We start from the raw sequence: 27,938 nt of genomic DNA, 5'->3' as shown, positions 1-27,938 counted from the left end.
ATTTGATCAAATACCAATATGCATTAGCATTCCCTTTTCTAACCATTAGACCTATAGATCTACAGTATAGTTTCCTTAAAAATATATCACTTGTCCTTGCTTGTCTATACGTACATACAATTTGCATGTTTCTACATTAGAGAAACCGTGGTAACGGTTAGATATACAACGTACAGTGAATTCCTTATGATGAAAGCGAGATAGAAGAGCAACGGGTGAAAAGCCCGAAAACGTGGATCCAACTGATCTAAGGGAAATAACTCGTGAGTTGAGAAGTTTTCACGGACATGACATCACAGTGGCCGCCATTTTTGTAGCCGCCGACTGATAAAACTCAGCTATGATTGTTTCCTTTTCCTCAACGGAAAGGCCACTTGTGTAGTCACTGGTAAGCTGTTATGAAATGTTGAACTAGGCAGACAATTTTCATCAAATTATTTACAGTCGATACGAATTCCTTGTCTTGTTTAGTTACGTATCATCACTAAATTTGAGCTGTTTGAAATCGACTGTTTCGAATCTGTTCGGTAGACTGCAAAATAGATCATGAATATACTTCTAATCGCATATTGCACCACGCGTATTTTTCATGATAAATTTCAGCTCATTAATAAATTGTGTTTAGTTTTGGTTATGCCCAGTTCAGATTTGACTGCAGAAATGTGACGGGTTGAAACTGAAAGCGTGTACGATGGGCGGTTGAACTTACCTAATTTTGTATGCAGCTTTGCATGAAAAGCCTGAGTTGAGACTCCTCAATGTCTGAGCCAAAACATGATATTAATGAGACTAGTCACAGCTTGTCCATAACCATACAGAGTTGTATCTCAATGACAATGTTTCCACAATGCAACACTACTGCTTCAGAAAATGTTAAAATGCATTTATGCGAGTTTCAATCCAAACTTCCAACATGTTCAATGAATTAAAAAAATAAAACCCATTAATGTTTTAGACTGTGACTGAGGTCTTCTTTTATGATTTTTTTAAGCCAACTGTAAGTCTGTAGATAAATATGATAAATAAAGCTAATTTGGAAATGACTTCAAATTTATGAAATGGTTTTATAATGTCATATCAATATTCATAATGTTGATGACATTGTCATGACTAAATTACACTTGGTAATTTCCCTGATCAGTTATGTCTGTAATGCAACTGAAAAAATATGAGTTTCACAATGCCATAAATTATTGAGGGTAACAAAGTTTTGTTTTGGGAGGATTTCAATCACAACATACTAGGGCTGCAACGAATACACTATGAGGCGAATACGATTTGTATCACGAATATAGGGTAACGAATACGAATAATAATTCACGAATACAATAACAAGTCAGCAGTTGATGTATCATTTGTCATATTCAGCATGTTCAGTGAGGCAACAACAACATCATAAAATATTTGACATGGTTTGTTAATTTTTAATATATTATTAAATATATTATTCATTTATATACTGCATTTATCCAGGTACTAGTATCTGCTCAAATGCAACAATGACCAGTGACCACAATACTGTCAAATTAAATAGTATAAGAGTTTTGTCTTATGAAGAAATCTATGCATAAAATATGTTCTTGTGGGTATTTTTTTTTATGTAAATGCATATGCTTACATATTCATAAATATTCGATTCTAGTGGCCACGAATAACAAATTCAGTTCATGAATGGATACGGTTCGATTCACCGAATATGCGAGTGAATCATTACTGCCCTACAACATACTGCTATTATTGTTGAACTGTTCAAAGGGAAGGGACTCTTAAAATTTTCTCCGATGCATGGTATTTGAACCAGGGGACCCTGAAATATTAACTTTTAACATTAGGGTCATACCATCTACAGCTTGATTTTAACGCTTTATTTCAGACACTTGTTATATCGATATAGGCTATAGCCTCTAAGTAGCCATAAATGTCTTACTTCTCAACTGAATACAGAATTTCTCAAAGACTGGGGTAGGCATTTGGTTTGATTAATTACAGATAAACATACTGTGTTTTCCGTGTAGAGCCAGGTTACCTGTAGGTTTAATCACGCTGAATTGAATTTGGAACCGAACATGCAGCGTGAGGTTTCAAATGTTAAATTTAGCTCATGATGACGTAAAAGATGATGTCACAGTTGTATATCGAAAAGTGCCAAATTGTAGACTGTTAAATATATGCCTTCCAACAATGACTGTAAATGAAGAACTATTCCAAAAATATTAGCTTCCGCAGTGATGAGGCCTTAAATATGGCTGTTTCAATCAGAGGGGGTTTATTGTGATTTGATATCTCCGATTGACAAATCAAAATCTAATATGTCCCCAGGTCATGGTAGAATACTGCTTTGATCAGTATTGCAGTATTAGTATTCTATCACGGCAAGTCAGGTTAATGTGGGAGGAAAGCCGAGGTAAATAAGTCTTCATCAACGCATGCTTGCCATAAAAGGCGACTATGCTTGTCGTAAGAGGTGACCAACGAGGATCGGGTGGTCAGGCTCACTGACTTGGTTGATGCATGTCATTGATCCCAATTTTCTGGATCGATGCTCATGATGTCAATCACTGAATTGTCTGGTTCAGACTCGATTATTTACAGACTACCGTCATATGGTTGGAACATTGTTGAATGCAGCGTTAAACAACAAACAGACAAACAACAACAACGGCAGTCTGCAATTAATCGCACAAACCACAACCAAAGGTTTCTGTCACACCTAAGGGAAGCAGTTCTGCACAGCAAATGATCATGTTTGAGTCGGAGACGACTTGGCGACAGGTGCTTTCCACAGTGTTAGAAATTGGCACTAGTCCTGTAGTCCTTGCCAAACTGCCCAATAGTAAAGGTATCATGAGGACTAGTTGAAATTTGCCCTTTTTAAGGGTTTTGCTATATGTTATCATTATAAGGACGAGTGGACGAAAACTGTTAGTTTCTAATGCTGTTTTCAAATACACATGTGAGCTATTGATGCGGTGATACTTGATTATAATTAAGGGTGGATGGGTTAGCCCCAACCAAAGCAATGATTGATTGAACATGCCCATAATTTTCAAAAACAACCTCTATACAAACATAATTTGTTTGAATCCTTTGATCTATAATAATAATCACACATACATCTATGCACAGTCATCAACAATGTTACAATAAGCAACTAATCAAGTATTTTCATTTGTCAAATAAAATTGTATAACTTCAGATCAAATTTGACAATAATTATAGAAAAGGGACAAGCAATTATGATAAATGATTTGAGTGGTTACGCGATCCCGATTATGGTTGGATGATACTATTCCAACGAATGCCCGCACAGGGTCATCCATCTTATTCAACTCCTATAATTTCGAGTTACAAAACTGATTGGGGCGGTCGGATAGCCTTGTGATAAAAACGTTCGCCTGTCATGCCAAAGATCTGGGTTCAATTCCTTCCAGTGGTACAATAAGTGAAGCCCATTTCTGCTGTTCCCCTCAGTGATATTGCAGGATTATTGCTAAAAGCGACGTAAAACAATACTCACAAGAAAACCAGTGAGGCATGATAATCCCCAAGAACAAAAGGTGTCTCATTTATTTCACTAGCCATGGAGTAGACTAACATCTAGTCTCTGAAATGAACATATCGTACAGAAAAAAAACAGTTGTTCAGTTATCTTAATAAAAATATAATAAAAAGGAGCCCAGTGACTCTCTTCATTTACACTGCAGTAATCTAGACTTGCCAAACATTTTAGACTTGCATGGTCTATATATTTGTATCAGGGTCTGTAAGACAGACTAGCCATGGAGTAACACGGATGACTAAAGGTAATGAGTACAAAAAGTATATAAGAAGGCAGATTTTGCAATATTTTATTAATCACTTCATCAAGAAATGCATGACCATGTTATATGCATACAAATTAAATAATAATATAATTACCCATATATAATTAGTACTAGCATATTTTACAATTCTCAAAATCCAGTAAGGCGTGATACAGCATCCATATATTCAATCCATGTCTTTTCGCCGGAATTCCGATGTCTCTTGTACCTGTCAAGCACATCACCAAGCTGGACATACCAGCGCTTGCTAGGAGGGGATCTGTCTCCAGCTCTCGGTTTTATGATAGTAATAAGTAATTATGTGCTCAGTACCAATGTTCATTGATCATTTTTGTGACACTAATTCAACCCTGAACACATGGTCATTGCTGATTAATCACTATTATAGCTAAAATGGATAGAATTATCATCAAACCACCCACATGTTATCAGAAATGATCAGGCCACTGTAACTTGATAATGCCCGCATATTGCTTGACGACGGGCCATTAACATGCCCGTTGTTAGGTGACATCATAGGGATAGGGATAGGGATAGGTGACGTCATGTTCGATAGTGACGTCATCTGGTTTGTTCTATGGCGTTCCCATATTTATAAAGGTGGCTCGGTGACATTCGTGTTGATTGCAGTAAATGTTTCAAAACTGATATTGTTGTTTCTTTTCATTTGATAACAAATTCCATCCGTTTTAGCTATAATAACGGTAACGCTATGTTTCAGGGCATTATCATTTTCAGAAGCCCTCGGTCTTTTCAACGGAAGACCTCAGGCTTCTGCAAATAATAATGCCCTGAAAAAATAGTATTACCCTTATAGTACTGAACTCTTATCCTATTTTACTTGGTCATTTTGTCATGGTCGACATACTCTGGACAATCACTCAGGCATAACTGTTAATCCCTGCCGCAAGTTGGCTAAGTGGGAGTGAGCCAGTTTTGTTACTCAGTGGCTTTGCTAAGTACATGTAATATATAATCTTCATTTTCTGTCCTCAAGATCATCAATACGGACCCTTCTCTGCGGCCCCTTGACCAAACTCTGCCCTAGCCTACAATGACACAGGGGCACCCACTTTCGTGCACAGTTCATGTCATCTACTGTGTTATCAAAACATTTTTAGTTATGCACCAGTGATAAGGGGTTACTACGCTGACCCTTTCAGAAACATAGTAGACAAGCCTGTGTAGGGTAAGATGAATAAGAGCGTTGAATATATTTATTATATATAAAGACCAAATATAACATATCATAATATAGCCAAGCATCATAATGATCTATACCATAACACTGCTATTACAGTATAATAATATTTATCCATAAATTGTGTCTACTTTGTCATCTGTCAACATCTAAGAAATGCCTTTATCATCCAAAACTGGCTCCCACAGGAGATATGGCTTGGATGAGATCAAGCAATATCTACACTGTAGATATCGCTGCAATGAAAGTACATCACAATGCTTTGAAGACCATTGTGACGTCACTGGTTACCATGACGTCACAATCAAATGACATCACTAATAACTCTGCTACTGAAGCTGTTAGCAGTACTTTTTACACTGAAGACACTGCTAATTACTGTTTACAAATTGAAAAAGCTGGAGGAATGATGTTGGATGATAAATAAAATCTCCCCTTGTGTCTTTTGATATCAAATATGTCAACACTCGTTGATAAAAGTGGCAAAAATCCTCGGCAAGCCTCCTAATTTTTCCACTTTTATAAACTCGTGTTGATATATTTGATATCAAAAGACACTCAGGTGAGATTCTCTATATAAAAAAATTCTGCTTTTAGCTGTATGCATATTGTGAATAAAACACTTCTATACCTTCAGTTGTGGTAAGTTACTAAAACAGATTCCAAACACATTCCGATAATTAATTGTGTTTTTCAGAAATCTGTTTATACAAAGGAAAAAAGTAAGTTAATCCTTGGCTATGAACCTCTGTAAGTGTAAATAAATAATCCTTTTGTTGTTATCAGTAAGCCACATGTTTGGCATGATCAGTGGTTAAATGTTTCTTGTACTAAAATAATTCAAAGACTTGTGAGAGACTACTCAGGAGAAGAGGTAACACAATTTTAAAAAAATGACTATGCAATTAGAAATTTTGATGTTAGGTTTCAAACTCTTACATATTTATTACAACAGCTAAATAAATCTTTTTGTGTTAATCTTTTTATTCTCTTTGGAATTAGAACTATGTCATGTGATAGGGTCATCTCGTTGTCATTAATGATCAACTGTCGTCATGTGGCGTGGTCAGCTTGTAAATGGAATGTACTCTGGTATCTTGAAACCCACAATCTCTGCTCAGATCCAGGCAAATTCCAACCACTGGAGGGTATAATATATTAGTGAGTGAGTCAGTTGGGTTTAACACCGCTTTTAACAGTATTCCGGTTATATCACAGCGTGTCAGCTTAATGTGGGAGGAAAGCCCGGAGTGATGCAGGTCTGACGTTTACCACTTCGTTGAAACCCACGAGCATGTGTATGGTACGAGTAAATTAAAGCAGAAACAGGATACATTGAAACTAAACATTATGTTAGAAAGGTGTAATCTATCATCAAAGGGATTGAGAAGAGACTCAACCTAAACACATTTAATCAATTTAATTGCATCAGTTAAATTGACAATTGATTCCCCATGGGGAATCAGGATTAGAATATGTGATCAGTCTCAGGGAATTGGGGGGCACGGGTGGCCCAGTCGTCTAAGGCGCCGCAATTTGCTGTGCAGAGTTGCGTCCCCTGGGCACGCCAGAAACCTATGATTGTGGGTTCGAAACCCGGTTTGCCCCGATTATGTTTCTAGGTTTGTCAGCACCATACCCGTGCTCGTGGGTTTCACCGAAGTGGTAAACATCTGAGACCTGCATCACTCCGGGCTTTCCTCCCACATCAAGCTGACACGCCGGATATAACCGGAATACTGTTAAAAGCGGTGTTAAACCCAACTCACTCACTCACCCAGGGAATTGGTTGATTGTGTGCCATTGTAACAAAAAAGGCAACCCTCATATCATTCACTGGTTTGTGAAAAAACTACTCTTGTTTACAGGGCATCACCACATAGCTCAGAGCTCCAGAAAGGCTGCATATCTTTATACCTGATTCAACATAAATGGCCATAAACAAATATATTTTGAGTTGCCTCTGTAATCACATGAAACAGTTTGACCCCGCGTAATTACCTAATGTTACCTATTCAGCTTGCATAACCATGTTTCAAACAGTGTTTGAAATATATATCAAGAATTAGTACCTTTCGGCAGGCCCTTGCTTCATGTTCAGGACTTGCGTGGTGGGGTGGGGTAGCCTTGTGGTTAAAGTGTTCGCTTGTCACGCCAAAGACCCATGTTCAATTCCCCACATAGGTACAATATGTGAAGCCCATTGCTGGTGTCCCCCTACCAAGATATTTGCTTGAATCCTGCCAAAAGCAGGATAAAACCATACTCTCTCACTCACTCCTCCAGGATGACGGATGCCAATGGACACCTTCATCTGTGGTACCTGCCAGGGTGCCTTCAATGAGATAGAGCTGTTCATGCGACACAAGGGGGAAGGGTGTGAGCCACAACAGCCAGAGGTCATCCAGGTGCATGTCAACGGATCAGGGGAGATAACTGAATATACAGGTGAGGGTCAGGGATACATTTCCACTTTTACTTATGTAGTTTTGCATTTATGTCATCTTTATTGTTACCTTTGCACATCGATTCACTCTAAAAATTAATTTCCTTCCTTTGAAATGATTTGGAGTCTGGGAAGTATATTAGTACACTCATGTGTCACTAAATGCCCCCAGAGCTCCAGATAAGCTTTTTGTGTTGTGGGTATTTTACCCATGCATTTTAAAATCATTGGGTATCAGTAATTCTATCTGGGTATTCAAATTTCTGTTACCCACTAGTTTTTACACATGTGGGTATTTAAGTTAAATATTTAAAAACACTATTCATCTAGACCCTACAAACTGGTGTCGTGTGGGTTCGAGAGCTTTATAGGACTCAAAAATACCACGATACTTCCACAAGAAAGTGTGATGGCAAATGATCATGATGTTACTGTCATCGTGGAGTTTGGCAAGGTTGACGGAATGTCCATATATAATTTCAAAATAATTTGCTGATTTGCTAATGGAATATGCAGGGTTACTTCACAATATTTTGATGATACGCACAAGTTTTATTTTTGTAGCGTATCTGTAATGTTCGTTGCATATTTGATACGCTTGAATTTTATTTCACTGCGTATTTCTGCATTTCTGATGCGTATTTTATGCAGATACGCAGCTACGCAGCTTATCTGGAGCTCTGTACCCCTGTTAAGATCCAGGTTAGATTTGGTCTCCAGCTGACCAGGGATTTTACATAGACCTGCACAGAGGCCAATATTCAGCCGCAAGTTCCCAATTCATGTTAATATGTATATATAACTTATAACTTTTAAGGTTTTGTAGAGATAACCTGTACTTCAATGATAACAGGACCAATTTGAAGGGATTTCAATGCTTAGTTTAATGTTATTGCATTGAATACAATCTCAAATTATAATGTGTAAATACCTCTGACTTTCAGAAAATAAGAAATAAAGAATTTCAAACCCAATTGGTCTGCCAGGGGCACTTAGTTTAGCATCCTGGATAAATCCCTGCAGGATCTGGGCCCACTTACACAAAGCAATCTTAGCGCTAAGACTATCGTAAGCCTATGTTGAAGTATGGGAGTTACGATCATCTTAGCGCTAAGATCACTTTGTGCATGTGGGCCCAGGTGGTCAGGCTCAATGACTTGGTTCATGCATCTCATCATATCCCAATTGTGTAGGTCGATAGTCATGAAGTCAATCACTGGATTGTCTGGTCCTGTCTCAATTATTTACAGACCACCTGGATATATTGCTGAGTGCAGCTTTAAACAACCAACAAACAAACAAATTGTTAAAACGTGCCATTTCAAAGTGTGGCCTTTAGGCATTGGAAACTAGAATTTACTGTGCCATAAGGATTTTAACCATGGCTTTGGCACTCCCAATACGAACAATTTTGAAGCCTGTCAATCCCTGTCTCCATGTAGATGCAGCCGGAGATGGAACCACCACCCTCAACCTGTTCAGCGACACCATTGACCAGGGCATCAGCGTGGAAACGGGGGATCACATAGATGAGAATGGTACGCCTACTCTAATTATCCTGGATGAGGGTCAGTCCCTGGTCACACAAGCAGTCACGGACAAGGCAACATGCACTCCCAGCACAGAAGCACGTAAGTTAGAAACACGAGCTGTTACCATGGGAACAGATTTGTATTGCAATCATTGAAATTAACTTGTTTTTGTTTTTTCACTAGTCCACAAAAATTAACAGCTGCAGAGTTGCACTCTACCTAATGGAAAAGACCCATGAAGATATGGGTTAGAATAGCTCTTTAGCAATCCATGCTTGTCGTAAGAGGAGACTAACGGGATCGGTTGGTCAGCCTCGCTGACTTGGTTGATGCATGTCATCGTTTCCCAATGGTGTAGATTGATGCTCATGATATCAATCACTGGATTGTCTGGTCCAGACTCAATTATTTACAAACTGCCGTCATATGGCTGGAATATTGCTGAGTGCGACATTAAACCACAAACACACAAAACCTAATGGAAAATGTTGTAGACTACATGAAAAGGTAATGAGCCCGTCTTGCATTTTACTAGTCTTGGCATAGCAGACTTGTGTTTATTTTATACTCTGATTTATACTATGGTTTTGTGTTAGGAACTCCAGAAATACTTTCAGGAAGCATGTCTTTAACAGACATCTACGTGTTGGAATAAGAACGAATTATTTTAGAAACATTAGTACTTTGATATTGTCCTTGAATAACTGTTTATGCTCATCTGGGGTCTGTTGCAGCAGGTGTTGTGACATCACAGTATGCCGCTGACTGCACATGTCGTCAACCGGTCACTCAGACTGATGTCAAAGGTACAACTGACGTGTTAACATTTGTCACTTTTAATACAGGTCACATTAAGATACTTCTTGGCATTTGGTGTGTTGCATGTAATAAATATTTATTTGTTTTCTGGGGGCACAAGTAGCCCAGTCATCTAAGGCGCCACGATTCGCTGTGCAGAGTTGCGTCCCTTGGGCGCACCAGAAACCTATAATTGTGGGTTCGAATCCCAGTTCGCCCCGATTATGTTTCTAGGTTTGTCAGCACCTTACCCGTGCTCGTGGGTTTCACCGAAGTGGTAAACGTGTGAGACCTGCATCACTTTGGACTTTCCTCCCATATTAAGCTGACACTCAATGATATAACCGGAGTAATGTTAAAAGCGGCGTTAAACCCAACTCACTCACTTATTTGTTTTCCAGCCAAAAGGAAAGGTCGACCAAAGAAGGGAGAAGAGAAGAACAAGGTTATTGATGCTGTTAGCAAAGAAGTAGGGAAACCACCTCTTCCAGAGAAATGTGAGTTGTCATAGTTTCCATTGAATTCAGTTTGGGAAAATAAATTGCCAGTGATTCTGTGGCCTTTGATTTGCTAACCAAACAACTTTCTTAGTTTGACTCCTTAAACCAAAAAAATAGGCCACACTCACTAACAGACTTACATTTTTCACTGATAATAGAATGGGTGGGGTTTGTGTTGTATTATTGGATGAATGATGTCACTGGATCGTATTGTTGGCTGCATTATTTTGTGTGCGTGTTAATGATTAAATAAGCTGTCTGTGAAGTTATTATTGTTGACTATAGGAATTAACTTCAATATGTTTTTGTGTTTATGGAGGTATAAACATACTTATCGGTGTACACACTTTGCTTACTCAGATCGGTTTTTATGTTATACCTCCATAAGCCAAATATATTGAAGTCAGTTCTTACGCATCTTTCATTTTAGAGAAGCTGTAATTTCATAGTTGAGTTTCGAACACTGGAAATTAACCTTTAGTTTGTTTTTCAGCCAAAGATGGCAAGTTTCACTGTGTGCGCTGCAAGAGAGCTTTTACCAAGGAGCGCTTCTTCAACACCCACAAGTGTCTGGCATCGTCCGACTATGTTATCATCACCAGTAAGGATGTCAAGCTGGACTCAGGTACTGTCCCAGGCCTTGCTCTTCATGTCCTAGGGTCGGGGGTCCTGTTAATTCTTTCACAAGGAAAAGGAAACCTTTCTTTTATAGATCAGTTCTGTTTCTCTTGCATAATACTCTCCTGATATATGTTACTAGTCTTCTTGTTTTGTTCCTGTCAAACATTTTGTACTGAAGGCAGTTGTCAGCCTTCCAAATTCAAACTAGTCCACTAGTCTGAGACTTCCAAATTGTGCTGATGACAAATAAAAATCCAATAATTTTGCTACAAATTGGAAACGTAAACTAAAAGAAAATGAAGACATTTTTGTCTCATTCTACATATAGAATGGCAATTAATGAACGTATTGCTAAATATGAACTAGGCTGAACATTAAATGTTTAAAACTTTCTGCCTTCTCATCATCCACGGGATGGTCGGGTAGCCTTGTGGTTAAAGCGTTCGCTCGTCACGCAGAAGACCCGGGTTCGATTCCCGACATGGGTACAATGTGTGAAGCCCATTTCTGGTGTTCTCCGCCATGATATTGCTGGAATATTGTTAAAAGAGGCATTAAACCATACTCACTCACTCTCATAGTCCACCTTTACCATGTTGATCTTAACAAAATTAATGTCAACATTTTTGTGGCAATGAATTATTAATGAATATAGTATCAATATTCATAACTGTGTATCAATACAGCATCAACATTAACAATTTACCAATATCGCTATCATGGTACTTCAACTCCGTGGGGTGTACTGACAGAGGTTTGTGTCAGCAGGAGACGACTCTGATGAGCTGGAGGATGTAGGAGCAGAGGAAGTAGAGGATGCAGAGGAGTACACTGCTCCCGCGGACCTCATCATTGCAGGTGTGTGGATACCGCTAGAAACACAACATGAAGGCTTGTATCCTCATGAATAAAACACGGATGTATCACTGATTCTAAACTGAGTGCCCTTGCACAAGTTGCAGATGAATTGGGGAAAATAATCATTTATTTTTTGCAACAAATATTATACTTGGGATAACACTTTCTTAGTAAAGTACAGACTCTAGTACCTTTTTGGGTTGGGTTGAGACCCATCCGGGATTTGAACCCACACTGCCAGAGTGAGGCACCTAATCACCAGCACACAAAGTCAGCGATCTAACCCACTCAGCCACCGAGGCTTCCACAAAATTGAAATAACGTCTAGATCACGTCAGACTTTCATTTTTGTGTCTTTCAGTTTGTCCAGCAACATTTTCAAATCGTTGTCTGTATTCGTAGATGAACACCGAGCCAAGAAGTTTGACAACGTTCTAGTCAGTGCTGACCCAGATGGCGATGCCTACAACTACAACTCGGAGAAACCCACGGATGAGATCGATGACATCCCAGTTTTCCGTACCCTTGAAGAAAAAGTAGCGTTCGAGACGAACCTGAACGTGGACCTCAGCAGCGTGGATCAGATGTTCAAGATTCACATGATCGAACAAGACCTGAACGAGAATGCAAGTTCGGTGCGGAACATGTCGACGTCGCTATCACTGTACAGCTGCAACATCTGTGACAAGGTGTTCAAGACGTTGTCTCACATGAGACTTCACTGTCTCATCCACACTGAACTCAAGCCCTTCAAATGCTTCAAGTGCTCCTATGCTTCAAACTCTAAGGGTGTGTGCAGTCATGATAGAAAATTATTTTACTACTTTCATATGTGTTGGGTTTTTTTTAATTTATACAGGGACAACTACTTTAAGGAATGTTGCATTGCCAAACTATGGTGAACACTAAAAGTTAGGGATGTGTAATATATATAATATTTATTATTTTTTTATGAAATTGTAGGCTCAGTCTTCACCTCAAAAAATATCCCCAAAATGTTCATGATCCCTAACTTTTTTTGTTCAGTATACTAAAAAGAAGAAATTTATTATTATCCAAAGGATACTAAAAAGTTTGAATCTCAAATGCTTCACTTTTTCATCATAAAGCATTAATTATTTGTATTGTAAGAAGATTTATGAGCAAATTACTGATCATGTGACAATTATGCCATTTCATAGTCTTCATTTCAGATTTTTTTATAATATGTGCATGTTAGAGAAATACTTGCTTACAGACAACCATTTCTGTAAATTTGTTTACTTATAATGGAGGCATTTACTCAGAGAAAATGACTTTCCTGTTTAATGTAAAAATGACTTGCCTGAATGTTAGCTAGGAAACAGATTATCCTAGGCTCATAACTAGCTGTGATTTGTACAATGGCTGGAGCCCAATTTTGGTGTCGTTCCCCCTCCCAGATTTGTTGGAATATTGATAACAGCAGCTTTAGGCCAGCTCACTCACTGACTCACTGACTCCTTGATGCAGGTAATCTGTACACACACATGCGGAAACACACAGGTCAGTTCTACAACTGCAGCAAGTGTTCCTTCCGGACAGTGAACAAGAGTCACCTGCTGGAGCATGAGGCCACGCACAGCAATGTGCGCAAACAGTGTCAGATGTGCAAGAAGGACTACAACACACTCAAGTCACTCATCAACCATGTCAGGAAGTACCACAAGTAAGTCATGTCATGGAGATACTATGTTTGACAGCAGGGTACAAGTGGGCCAGTTGTCTAAGAGGCTGCAATTCATTTTGTAGAGTTGCGTCCCATGGACACGCCAGAAACTTATGATCGTGGGTTCGAATCCCGGTTCGCTAAAGTATGTTTCTGGGTTTGTCAGCACCATACTTGTGTTCATGGTGAACGTCTTGCGATCACTTTGTGCTTTCCTCCCACATTAAGCCAACACGCAGTGATATGACTGGAATATTGTTAAAAAAAACATTAAGCCCAACTCACTCACTCACTCACTCACTCACTCACTCACTCACTCACTCACTCACTCACTCACTCACTCACTCACTCACTCACTCACTGGTTGCCATGTGCCTTGAATATTGCTGCCTGTGAAAAAAGAATTATCAGTGTAATGGGCTGATTTTGACAAATCTCCCTCAAGCCTTAACGTAAAATATTGTAGTTGTATTGACAAAGATGACTAGGACCCACTAACCGACTCACTCTCCTCGTGAGCAAGGGGGCACGAGTGGCCCAGTCGTCTAAGGTGCTGTGATTCGCTGTGCAGAGTTGCGTCCCTTGGGCATGCCAGAAACCTATGATTGTGGGTTCGAATCCCAGTTCGCCCCGACTATGTTTCTAGGTTTGTCAGCACCATACCCGTGCTCGTGGGTTTCACCAAAGTAGTAAACGTCTGAGACCTGCATCACTTCGGGCTTTCCTCCCACATTAAGCTGACACGCCACAATATAACTGGAATACTGTTAAAGCGGCATTAAACCCAACTCACTCACTCACTCACTCCTCATGAGCAGATGGATATTTTCGGAGTAACTCAAAGTGTGCACACAGGCTTTTACATTTCTACCTCCATAACACAAAGACTTTTTTTTTCAAGTATGTTTCGTTAGCCAATTAAATGTCACAGAGTCACTTGCAACATTCATGTGGAAATGTCCTCCCTTGCAGGTTTTCAGCCAAAGGGAGGGAATACCTTCAAACATTCCTCCAAGGGAGACAATCCAGGGGGGCAACAGTCATCCACCAGTGTCATGTGTGTAATCGCAAGTTCAAGAAGAAGATTGACAGAGATCGCCATCTTTTTATCCATGACATCAAAGACATCCCCAACATACAGCACTGCCAGCTATGTGACTACACTGCCAGTAGACGGACATACCTGGAGAAGCATTACCTCAAGCATCGCGTCATCTACTGTTGTACATTGTGTGACGAGAAGTTTCTCAGTACTGTCCGGCTCATTGACCACTTGACCAGCGTTCACTTGAAGGACGATCCTAACCAGTGGGAGAACTTGTTCGAGCAGAGCATCAATAACAGTCTCTATTTACCGGAGCCTGATGAATCTTTTGATGCAACGGAAAAAGAATTTATTAATCTTCCTGAGGAATTATCGAGCACAAGTTTGAAGAAGACATGTGTTGAAACTCTTGAGAGCGAGTCAGAGCAGAAGGAGGGGGATAAGACTTCAAACCCTGAAACAGTTCTTAACACAGACGGCTCTCTGATCTGTACGAACCAGCTTGATAAGGACGCAATTATGGATGCTTCAAACAAGGAGTGTGTGGGGTTGGTGCTGGACCCAGTGAAGGACAGTGTAAAGGGAGCTAGTGATCAGATAGATACAGCTGCAGATGAGGACTCGGAACCAATGGATACTGATCTACCCATGCCGGGCCTGGGGGAGGATGTGGAGATGGAGGGACAGAAGAAGGAAGGTAGGCTGGATAGCAGAGTCAGACAAGCTTGGCTCATCACTTGTTTCTTGTTTTTTCCTTGTAGCCTATTGATCTAGTTATTTGTGTTACATAATCTTTTGCAGACGTAAGGTGTACATGAGACGTACCGTCACTTGTATGCAAGACGGGTGCTGTCAGTGGGATTCAGTGAACTGCTTGACGTTAATTAATTCACCCTGATAGGCCTACTCAAGTGCGGCTCCAGCGGGTCATTTAAAATCAGTGTTCCCGCTGGCTTTTGAATCTGCCAGTCCTTGTGGACAGGCAACTCTAAAAATTACCAGTCCCCCCTAACTTTGTCAGTCCCAACTTTCAACAAATCAAAAAATGTATGAAAATTATTTAGTTTTTATTCTTTCAACATCATGTTCAGTGCAAAGATGTCATCTCTGAAGTAACTTAGCTATGTCATTCACACAAACTTCAGACAACTTTCTCTTTTTTTTAATATTTCGAGATGAAATTGCTACAAATGGATATTTAACCCTTAAATAGACCAGGGGAAACCCTTATGGTAACAGACAAGTTGACTTTGTTTTAAAAATGTACTTATATTAATATCACCAATGTTTTGTTCAACAAAGATTTATAAGGTACTTCATTTGCCATGTTTGCCGGTCCACAGGGACTGGCAGTCACATGAATTACCGGTCCAAGCCTAATTTTACCGGTAAAAAACTGGTAATTACCGGTAAACGGGAACGCTGAAAATCCTATAATAATTATTGATGATAACCACTGTTGGCTTGTTGGTTTTAACTCTTGGCATGTGCCATTGGATAGGTTGTGAAAACTGCTGAAGAGATGTAAGGATCCATTTTGTAATATGCATTGAAAATGTGTGGAGTTCTTGCTTAAACATGATATGTAGTGCAGTGTTGAAAATTAGAGTTGAAAGTCTTTTCGTAATTTTGATGTTAAAAAAATAATTGTTTGCGTCATCATGTCATGTCACATCTTCCCGAGGCAAGAGAGTCAACTGACTTTAAATGTCCAGTTTCCACCCTTGCCGAACTAGGCTGAAATTCCTGGGCTCAATCAAAGTGCAACCAGTGGCTAATAAGAGTTATGTCCCTTCTAAGCCTCTCCTAAGGATCAATCAGATTTCACCTCTCATTTCACTTGCAATGAGTTGGCGGTACACATGCTTTGCAAACCATGCCATCAACCGAAATCTGTATGACATTTTACGAATTGGATTTTGATTTCGTTACAGGATTTTAATTGGACTATGCATAGACTCAGTCCAGCCAAAATGTAACACCATAATAACAGCCTAGTTCGGCAAGAACTGGACTTTTATAGTCAGTTAACTCACTTGTCAAGGAAAAATGGTCATGTCATTTCAATCTTTATCTGGTAATCCTAAGTATATGCAGTGTACAAACTTGAGTTTGTAGTATTGGTGCTTAAATAGTTATAATCATATGCTATCACTGAATGAGTAATCATTTTGATTTAATGGGACAAGAGAAGTTCATTCTAATTATTGCTCTTATCATTGATGTTACAGTGCTTAATACACTTTACCCCGTGGGGACCCATGGTAGAATGCGTACCCAGCATCCCACTGCTAGTCGTAAGAGGCGAATAAACTGGGAACAGGTGGGGATTCCTGGTTAGAATTGGTCACTTGCAAACTAGCCTGGTCATAGGAAGAGACTCAATTCACATAGAATAGGGTAGACATCATGCATTAGATCCAACTAATCCTGATTTGGTTTCAGACATTAGGTTTTTGGAAAATACTACTATTCACCCATGAAGATCCAGGTTAGAAAAAGTCTTCAGCAACTCATGCTTAGCATAAGAGGCGACTATGCTTGTGGTAAGAGGCGACTAACGGGATCGGGTGGTCAGGCTCGCTGACTTGATTGATGCATGTCATTGTATCCCAATTTTGTAGATCGATGCTCATGATGCCAATCACATGATGGTCTGGTCCAGACTTGATTATATAAAGACCAGCGTCATATAGCTGGAATATTGTTGAGTTCGGGATTAAGAAGAAAACAAAACTAGTCAATTTTTGAGTTGATTCATTGGTGGTTCTACAAAATGACTCTATTGGTAGTAACAATGGAAACAGATTATTTCTGTAGGAATAGCCTTGATAAGATGCTCATTTATTACTTCAGCTGACAAAGAAACCGATGGAGCAGCCAGCCAAGAAACAGGGAGTAAAGCAAACAGCGAGTCTTTGACAGACGGGTTAACAGAAGACAATGAACTTGACAAAAACAAACTGAGTGACAACCCCAAGGAAGTGAAAGAAACTGTTGAGGAAGCAACAAAACCCTTGGAGGAAGAAGACGAGGCCATGGATGTACAAGAAGAATCTGAACCTATAAATGAAGAGGAGGAGACTATGAACGAACAGGATGCCAGTGAGATCAGCGAGCCCCAGGACGACAAGGACAAGACTATTGTGAGCATTGTGAAAAGACTTGGCTACAGGGAAATGTCCATGGAGATATTCCACAAAATGAGGGAGACTTTTGGCTGTGAGGAGTGTGAATACTGTGGAAGGTTGTTCTACAACAAAGCAGATTATGAACCTCATCTACGCACACATACAGGTTAGTTTCATGGATGATGATGCTTGCTTAGGAATATAGAATGACTTTTGCCACTACAGATTTATCTACACCTGCTCAGAGGCCGATATTCGGCCCAAGTCGAATAAAAATAAGGTAACAGTTCATGTCAAAATAGATGGCATCAACTTTTGTTAACACTTGCCAGAAAACTGTTCACCACATATCCAGGTGAGCTACAATGCTGTGAATGTTTCCATGTCAACTGATTTGTTTTCCAGGCGACAAACCTTTCAACTGTGAACACTGTAACTACCGTGCCATTTCAAAGGACAGCTTGAAGCGGCATATAGAGAAGGAGCATCTAAAGATGACGTTTCCGTGCAAGGAGTGCGACTATGCTGCTCCATCCCGCACACAGCTGTGGAACCATCAGCTGAAACATCTCGGGGTCACGGGGGTCGAGTGCAATGTTTGCCAGCAAAAGTTTGATACGTAAGTTCCTCAGATTAATAGATTATTGACGTTAATTATTCTTGGCTGTTGGTCATACAGACTAGAGCAATTTCAAATGAAAAATACTTCAAGGGTATAATAAGGCCTTATAATATGAAGCAGCAATAGAAAGTAATTGTTTGTTTCCACTGGTCCTTATAATGATAACATATAACAAAACACTCATTAATGGCCAATTTGTACTAGTCCTTATGATACCTTAACTATTGGACAGTTTGGCAAAGACTATAGGACCCGTGCCAATTTTTGTAGCGCTGATGAAGAACTTTCTTTGTATCCCCACAATGATATTGATATTCCCACTATATTAGAGTGGAGAACACACTCACTCACTCACTCACTCACTCACTCACTCACTCACTCACTCACTCACTCACTCACTCACTCACTCACTCACTCACTCACTCACTCTCACTCACTCACTCACTCACTCACTCACTCACTCACTCACTCAGTAACTGGTTTATCATGCCAAGGTTTTCTCGCCATCATATATCTGGAATATTGCAGAGTACAGCGTTAAACAAGAAACAATTAATCATGTCGCGATTTGGTTGAAGATCTAATGTTCTGTAAATCATGTAATTAATGCCAAATATGCCTTGGTTATATTCCCTGCGAATGATATCATGGAAGATCACATGTCAAGTCGAAGAATGTGAACGAACTACATGTGCACTATATTACAACATGGTATTCAAAGTCTATGTACAGTCTTGGTGTTTGCTGATAAGTGGTTTTACATTTCAAAGGTATCACAACCGGTATAAGTTTTATAACACAATTTAGGCAAGGGATACGCCCTCTCATTAATTTGGTGACGCATTAATTTCATGATTTCCAATAAATAACAAGTCATTCCTGTGAACAGAATTAAGAAACTGCGGAACCACATGATCCTGGATCATCCCGAGACCGACCGGAACTATCTGGATGCGCTGTCGGGGGTCAGACACAGGATGCAAGGCAAGATGGGTATGTGTGTGTCAACAGTCACCTGCTTCCCAGGCTTGTCATCAGCGCTGACTGAGATGAGTGTCTGGTGGTCACAGTGTGAGACCTTGTTCATTGTGTTCAACAGGCTCGATTGTTGCTCATGTAGTCAACCATCGGTTTGTGTGGACTAGACCCTGTTATTATTATATTGTAAATTTATGTACCGCAGGTATCCAGGTACTAGTATCTTAGCAGTTAACTCCCTTGCCTCGGGAAGAGAGTCCCCTTAGCAAAAGACAAGTGTCAAAATGTATGGTTACAGACCTAATGATATGTTGATGGTTTGTGTTGCCAGGACGCAGGTCCTACAAGTGTCCGTACTGTGACCGTGTGTTCATCCGAGCCAACTCGGAGCTCCAGAAGCACATCTGGGTCCATGAAGGCATCAAGCCCTACAAGTGCCCCATCTGTCCCCACGCATGTCGCAGCAAGACCAACCTGCAGGCACACATGCTGCGCCACTCCAGCGAGAAGCCCTTCCAGTGTGGCGACTGTGGCAAGGCCTACAAGTCCAAGACGGCACTACGCTGGCATGTGCGCTCACACAAGGAGGGCAAGTTCAAATGTGACAAGTAAGTGAACGATTCTTGGTTTGATAGCACCATCCTCAAATAGCACCAGCCACATCAAGCTGACACACCATGATATAACTGTTCAAAGCATGGGTGGCCCAATCATCTAAGGGGCCCCTATTTGCTGTCCAGCGATGTGTGCCTGAGGCATGACAGAAACCTATGATCATGGGTTCAAATCTAGGTTTGCCTAATTATGTTTATAGGCTGTTCAGCATTATACCCGTGCTCAAGGGTTTTCACTAAAGTGGTGCACCTCTGAGACCTGCCTCACTTCGTGCTTTCCTCCCACATTAAGCTGGCATGACATGATACAACTCATTCAGAGCTGTGTAAAACCCAACTCACTTATGCCACAACCCAGCTTTTTATCTCAGCATATGTCCAGTTTGTGAAGCCTATGCTGTGATATGGCTAGAATATTGCAATCTCACTCGCACTCTTTACAATATTTAACACTGTTTTGTTCATGTAAATTTAATTACTTCTAACATCCATAACACTGCAGACAATTGCAAGTGATAATCCCCACTGCTGCTTAAATCCACAATGAGATGACATTGACTTCATCTTGCTAATGAGCATAACGAGATAATAAACAGCAAAGGTGTGTTCTGGAGAAGCAATGATAAAACCAGAGACCATATCAGACCTTACAGAACTAAATTCTGAAATCAATAATGACCACACAAGATTAATGACATCTCTGATGTTCCCTGTGTAGATTGCAGGCTAGAATTTGTTCCCTATGCTGGTAAGGTTTTCCAGGCTCAGTGACTTGGTTGATGGCTTGGATCGTTGCTCACAATATCAATCTCTGGATGGTCTGGTCTGGTCCAGACTCAATTATTTTCAGGCCAATGTCATACAGCTGGATTATTACCTAGTGCTGCAATAAACAACAACGCACGCACGCACGCACGCACGCACGCACGCACGCACACACATGCACACACATGCACACACATGCACTCTCACATACACACACCCACTATGATGTCATGATGAAATCCTTTCTTTCTAAGATGTCCCTACGAGGCCACACAGAGCAGCCACCTGAAGCGGCACATGGAGACCCACGACATAGTGAAGAAGTTTGTGTGCCAGCACTGCAACTACTCCGCCAACACCCCCGGCTACATGAAGATCCACTACACACGCAACCACAAGGGCATGACCTTCATTGAGAAGCCCACGGCTGAGAGTGACAAGCCCCCTCCAGGCGAGGCCAGGGTCTATAAGTGTCTCAGCTGTGATTACCTGTTCGGAAATATGTCGGACCTGAAGCGCCACCTACGTGTCCGACATCATGTACAGGTTCAAGACATCTCGTGTATGGATCAGATGCACGTGTCAGAAGTACAGGTAAGATAGGGATACAGAAAGTATATGGTGAACTATATGGGAATCACGCACACACGAATACGGTGTTAACGTTGGGCGTCTCAACGTGCGTGTTTCCTGTGTACCCTTTCGAGTTGAGTTGATTGGTTCAACTGTGTCATATGGCCCTGTGACGCAGGGGTAGCATTATGCACATGGCTGTTTCAATGAATGCTCGTTCCACCCGTGACGAACAGGTCTGGTTGAAATATAGTGATAGCTAAATAGACAGATTTTTTATTCATGCACCGATTGTCTTTAAATGTAATATCCAGTTATGTATGACTGTTTAATAATCTCATACCAACTTTGACTGGAGTAGGTCAGATACTTTTTCAGATATTGTAGTAAACGTCGGTATCTTAAATTACCTTCCAGACTATAAGTGGAAAAACCTCTTTATAGATATTTTCCTTTGGACCAGGCAGTCTCACTATATAATTACCATTATTTTATATCTGATAAGGAGAACCCTTCAAGTAGAAAAACCTGTCATCTGGATATATTTCCTTTGTCCTCCCCAGAGACATATTCCATTGTTAATTGGATTTGATAAGTAGAATAGCAGTGTGGTTGTAAACACACTACAGAGTAAACCGTCACTACCAAATTGAGGTGACTATACTTGTCGTAAGAGGTGACTAATGGGATTGGGTTGTCAGGCTCGCTGACATGGTTGCTGCATGTCATTGTATCCCAATTGCGTGGATCGATACTCATGATGTCAATCACTGGATTGTCTGGTCAAGACTTGATTATTAACAGACCACCATCATATAGCTGGAATATTGCAAAGTGCGATGTTAAACCAACTGACAAACCACCCAATTGAGTAATCAACAGACCAGCAGTAGAAACTAACAGTTTCAGTCCACTAGTCATTATAATGATAACATATAGCAAAACCCTTAGAAATGGCAAATTTCTACTAGTCCTTATGATACCTTAACTATTGGGAAGTTTGGCAAGGACTATAGGACGAGTGCCAATGTCTAACGCTGCAGACAATTGCAAGTGATAATCCCCACTGCTGCTTAAGTCCACAATGAGATGACATTGACTTCATCTTGCTAATGAGCATAACGAGATAAAGGTGTAAAGGTGTGTTCTGGAGAAGTAGTGATAAAACCAGAGACCATATCAGACCTTACAGAACTAATTTCTGAAATCAGTAATGACCACACAAGATCAATGAAATAATCAGTAAATAATATGGAAAAACACAGTTTTAGGTTTTCAATACAATGGGTAAAGTTGGTTGTGGGAGCAGCGGTTGTGGCAGCAATAAGTAACAGGCCATAGAATTAATGGAAGTGCACCCACGAAGGGTCAGATTTTGTCATTGTCGAATGTCCTGTCTCCATTGCCGATTCCAGACCTGTGTTGGAAGCTGGTTGGAATATGGTGTTTTCAAATAGGTATCCAAGTAGTTAGTATGCCAGTCAGGCCGTAAAAGGCCTCAAAATGCCCCCTTGTCGTAATCTAGGTACAGCCAGGCTTCTAGAAACTGTCCCATCCAGAAACTCCTCAAGCTATCAAGCCTGCCCTGTCCGTAAGCAACAACCAGGGGCTGATGACTAATCTGACTACAGTCAACCAGCTGACATTTTACTAGCACTTCAATCACTGGTGCTAGTGAAAGTTGCCACAAATATATTGACAACAGTCTCTATCTTCTGCCACATATATATCACTGTTGTCACTCCAGGTGCTGCAGTGTGGTGAGGAAGCCTTCGCTACAGAGCAGGAGGCTGGGACAGAGGTGACCTCCACCATCACCACCGTCCAGGACAACATCCACATACAGCCTGCAGGTACATCACAGCAGATGTCAGACCGCATAGGGGGTTAGGGTTAGAATGGGTGCCCAGAACATGTTGGTGGAAAGAGTTGGGTGGTCTGACTCGGTGACTTGTTTGATAGCATGTCATTGTACATCGATGGATTGATGTTCATAATATCAATCACTGGATTATTATAGATTTCCGTCACATAGCTGAAATATTGCTTTCTTGATGGCTGAAGGGTTCTACATGGATCTTTCAGTTCACTCGTAATGGTGTGCTGTGGTACCCAGGAGCTGTTGTTTGTGTTGGAGTTGATAAATGCTTTGCCTTTTCAGTGACCGGTCAGTCCGAACTGGACGAGAAAACAGCATCAGCGGTCAATCTCCTACAGCAGATCATCGACATGTCCCAACAGGTGAGATGACATCCTGAACAGCTGATAAGGCTACCTTTTTAGTGTGCCGGGGACTCTGGTTAAACCAGACCACCTCCATGATATAGTGGCTAGAGTGTTTGGCCAGAAAGTGGAAGGTCGGTAATTCGATTCCTGGCTGCAGCATGATTAAAGACGCTAGAGGATGCTACTTGCTGTTACCCTGCCTGGTGCTCGGCATTGAGGGCATAACTGTTGCATTGTATCTCAGTGGGCTAGCACTATAAAATAGGCATTAGTCCAGACTAGTACAATCAGCCACACATGCACGCACGCAGGCACACGTGTTCATGCTTGTCGTTATATAAGTGAAAGAATCTTGAATGCGATGTTTAACCCCATTTGACCTCACCTCAGTCAAGTTGGCCATGGGCTTAGAATTTTATAAGAACACTGACAGGGTTCCCTGTTGTGACCTTGTAGCTGCATTCAATCAAATGCCTACTCTTTGTTGTCTTTTGAATGTTTCATGTCAGAACTCGGATGGGAGTTGTCTGCCATGAGAAAATACTGTCTGTCAACTATTCCGAAATCAAAGAATGAGCTTTGAACTTTCACTGAAGTTATATCTCTTTCAATTTTCAAGGAACATACAATTATATATGAATCAAGACCAGCATTGCCCTGTCTTTTCCAGGGAGCATTTGGCCAGCAGCAGCAGATTACCGTCCAGGCGGAGGATGGTCAAATGGTGGCCGTCAACCCAGAGACCATCATTGTCCAACAGGACGGAGAGGAAGTGTTGCTGACCGACGCAAATGCTGGGGTGGAGGGGGGACAGTACGTTATACAGTATGTTAGTCCCGACATGCATCTGGACAACATCCCACTGGAGATACAGACCCTGGAGGAACAGACATCTTAGTGGGGATGATATGGGGAGATCCCGACTTCCATTAGTGTGAGTGAGTGAGAATACTTTTACATCGCTTTTGGCAATTTTCCAGAAATATCACCGCGGGGACACCAGAAATGTGCTTCACACATTGTACACATGTAGGGAATCAAACCTGGGTCTTCGGTGTGATGAATGACGCTTTGACCACTAGGCTACCTACTGCCCCACTTCCATTATTGAAGGCAGAGATGTGATGGTGCGTCTTCATTCAGATCATCGTACATGCTGGTATTGCTAACAGACATCATAGTGTATTTCCAATGTATGCCATACCATATTAATGTGCAGCAATATATTTGAGGATACCGAATCATCATACACAATCAGTGAGCACATTGGTTGTGATTCCACAATACCTCTTCGCATTGTGTCAGAATGCTCAAGGGATTGAGAATCTTGCCTGGCGATACCACTGCGTTGTTATTAACATATCGAACAGTTTGGTAGACCAGTAGGTGGTGAACCAACCACCCAAGTTTATTTGTACTGCAGGTTGTGAGCATCAACAGAAATCTTGACAAGACGCCAAAACATTTATCTCAGTATCACAGGGATTTATCTAGACCTGCTCAGATGCCGTGTTCGGCTGACATCTGAAGCATTTGTCATTAAAAATTCCTAAATTGGAATAAAACATTTGGCAAGTCATTTTATTATGCATGGTTTTTTATGCATGTGACTTGCATTTCATGGATAACAGGACCAATAAACATGAAGAGCATTTTTGCATTGACTGAAATATTTATATACACCTGAATTCAAGAAAGTAAGGACGTTTTAGAAAGAAAAATGTTTTTTCTCCAATTTGTCTTCCAAGGGCACTTAGTTTGAAATCCTAGATAAATCCCTGGTATGGTGAACCTCCAAATATACTGGCGTGATCACAGAGAGAAACATGGGATGAGACAACAGTTTCTGTGAAATGTGACTAAACATCACAAAACACAAAATGTCCTCCATCAAATATTTGTGTTCCAAATCAGGGTTCTGTTATACAAAACAATCTGCCAGGAAGGACTATCATAAGCATGATAAATCTGCTAGAACAAGGGAGATACATGACTGTGTGGGAAAGGGCTGTTCCCCAAACATGTAAATCTGTATGAAAAATTTACTTACGTGAACAGTTGTCATGGTATCATAAACAAAGTGCTACAACTACCATCAACATGAAACACAGTTACTAACATAGGCTGAAGCACCATGCAGATGTAACTATGGTAACAAGGTCTTCAGCAGACATTGGTGGTATCTTTGATCGTGTCCAAAAGAGATCAATGTTGGGGAAATTAGGGATATATAATGCAGGATGATGCTTATCTTTTCCCCAGGTGTATATATTATGCATCGTTTTTCTGAGTAACATGGTGTATCCGTGAACCGCTATAGCCTAAGGCATGGAGCCTTGTGGTATGCTTGAGTTATTGCTCCACTAAGGCCTTTTGCAGTTACTGCCATAGAATTCTAACTGATAGCATCACGTTTTTTACATATTAATCTCATTTGTGATTACAATTGTGTTACTTTTGTACACTATTCCACACAACATTATACACTCATTTATGTGTTCAGGGCCCCATTCCAAAAAGTGATGTTAGCACTAAGTTTATGTTAAAGTAGGTTACGATCGTCTTCTCACAAAGATAGCTTTGTGGAACAGGTCCCTGGTCTCTAACCGAGGTCGTTAAAGGTGACTAACAGGATCGGGTGGTCAGGCTCGCTGACTAGGAGGATGCATCTCATCGATCCCAATTGCGTGGATCGATGTTCATGATATCAATCACTTGATTGTCTGGTCCAGACTTGCCATCATATAGCTGGAATATTGCTGAGGGTGGCGTAAAACAAGAAAACCAAACCAAACCAAACCTCTAACCTAAGCCATCTACCTGAAACCAGCATCATATTTATTCTGCCAAACTCCAGAGCAGGGGTGCGCATCCCTTTTTTTTTCAGACACCTTACATGTTGACTGCGCCCTCGGCCAAATCAGTTCTTGATTTGGGTATTATGTCAACCCCTCTCTGAATCCTGTAGAGAAACTTGTAAATTCTTCATCCCAAACAATTTAATGGCCAGTGCCCTGAGAAATAAAAGAGGTTAATTAACGGATATGAGTTTGCATTTTCTGGAAAGGTATTGGAACAATAATGAACATGAGTATTGTAAATCACTATCACTATCAACAGTATTTATTCATACAATTGTACATAAAACATGGATGCCTTTGTATTTTGTCATCCATATTTGCATGGAGATAACCCAATGAATAAAGTGCATGTTGAGCATGCTGAGAAAACTACTCTTGTGTTTTTGTAACTGATAGAACTATGAGGAGTGCACAGTATTATCGGTATACTGCAATATTCTTTTTAAACAGTATGTACATGTATTGCAATATTTGTTCTGTGTTCCGTCACATTTGTAAGAAAAACAATAAAAAGTTTCATTAATGTATGTATTGTTTAACCAAACATCTACACACAATTCATTCACAAATGTTTCCCTTCGAAATTGATTGCTGATAAGCGGAAGTGATTATGTCATGTTCTTTTCTCCCCTGTATCCAGACTGCGAAAATGTGAGTTATAGACTATTCTGAGGTGAGGTTGGGTGAAATGGGGTTCATCGCGTCCAAGATTATTGTACTTATATAGCAACCTGACTGCTCGTCTTTGTGTGGCTGCTTGTACTAGTCCAGACTGATGCCTGATCTTATGGCGCTAGCCCACTGAGATACCATGTCGCAGTTTAACATGAATACACTCAGACACATCATACTGACTCCAATCCGACCAGTCCCTGTTTCAGCCCCTTAATGTGGAGCGCCAGGCAGGGTAACAACAAATACCATCTTTGTCTTTTGGTATGATGTGTCGAACCCTGGACCTTCCGCTCTGAGGGTGGATGCTATACCACTAGACCAAGGAGGCGGTCTGACTAATCTGAATAATATTTATTTAGGTATGTAGAAATAGGATCTGCATGTACAATCACTGTCAAACACTGTAGCTCCCAATATATCGCTATACAGATACCTGTATCACAATGTATTTCAATACAATTTTGGGCCGATACTCGACCCTATAACCACCTGAATAATAGTTCAGAATCAATTTCTTCCAATTACTTTATAAAAATTCTTTTAAGTTATTATATTGGGAGTTTTTTAACTAAATCACTGATAGATCTGGGATAAAATGTGTGTACAGCTGATTGTTATTTTCAGCTTAGTTTTTGAGACAAGTACTTAAAATGATCTTAATCTCTGTATAAAATAATTTCTAGCATAATAGGTAAATACATATGAAATTGTAATTATCTTGTCTTGTGTTTGTTACAAATTTCACATTTTCATTTGCCAAGTTTTTCTCCAGTTCATTACTTGAAGCAATACAATGTAGTTTTTGACTGCACACAATACACGAAATAGCAATTTTCCCGCCGAGACTTGTACCCAAGAATGCGGGGTGTACATTATACTCAAGTGCACACTATACACACGGAATGTGGTGTTAGATAAACATACTGACTGTTTCATGCCTCTGTATTGTTGAAGGCCAGAGGTATCTTTACATACAGCCAG

The 27,938-nt window shown here is 40.4% G+C and overlaps 1 protein-coding gene across 3 annotated transcripts; it reads left to right on the top strand.

Moving 5' to 3' along the window:
• Positions 1-282: 282 nt before the first annotated feature.
• On the top strand, positions 283-26,654 carry LOC124113147 (zinc finger protein ZFAT-like). Of its 3 annotated transcripts, none has more exons than XM_046473396.2 (18): positions 283-388; positions 7,312-7,473; positions 8,914-9,102; positions 9,738-9,809; positions 10,203-10,298; positions 10,795-10,926; positions 11,691-11,780; positions 12,183-12,569; positions 13,272-13,467; positions 14,440-15,209; positions 17,369-17,809; positions 18,049-18,262; positions 19,155-19,258; positions 19,575-19,851; positions 20,877-21,216; positions 22,943-23,048; positions 23,357-23,436; positions 24,092-26,654. In XM_046473396.2, exons 2-18 carry the CDS (start codon positions 7,320-7,322, stop codon positions 24,317-24,319), a joined length of 3,876 nt encoding a protein of 1,291 aa, XP_046329352.2. In that variant the 5' UTR covers positions 283-388; positions 7,312-7,319; the 3' UTR covers positions 24,320-26,654. The 3 variants fall into 3 exon arrangements, with proteins under 3 accessions (XP_046329352.2, XP_048253746.1, XP_048253745.1); XM_048397789.1 differs by lacking the exon at positions 283-388 and adding an exon at positions 3,863-4,117 and having other exon boundaries at positions 9,741-9,809; XM_048397788.1 differs by lacking the exon at positions 283-388 and adding an exon at positions 3,863-4,117.
• Positions 26,655-27,938: the final 1,284 nt, after the last annotated feature.

This window comes from Haliotis rufescens, unplaced genomic scaffold (assembly GCF_023055435.1).
Source record: "Haliotis rufescens isolate VD_foot unplaced genomic scaffold, xgHalRufe1.0.p SCAF_17, whole genome shotgun sequence".
Taxonomy (NCBI): domain Eukaryota; kingdom Metazoa; phylum Mollusca; class Gastropoda; order Lepetellida; family Haliotidae; genus Haliotis; species Haliotis rufescens.
The sequence above is the reverse complement of the archived record's forward strand: the minus strand, read 5'-3'. Positions and strand labels throughout refer to the sequence as shown.

Excerpts from the sequence above, each read along its gene's own strand:
- LOC124113147 (XM_046473396.2), top strand. The coding sequence starts at position 7,320 with ATGCCAATGGACACCTTCATCTGTGGTACCTGCCAGGGTGCCTTCAAT. Across the intron at positions 10,927-11,690 it reads GGATGTCAAGCTGGACTCAG|GAGACGACTCTGATGAGCTG; the intron begins GTACTGTCCCAG and ends TTGTGTCAGCAG. Across the intron at positions 15,210-17,368 it reads GGAGGGACAGAAGAAGGAAG|CTGACAAAGAAACCGATGGA; the intron begins GTAGGCTGGATA and ends TTATTACTTCAG.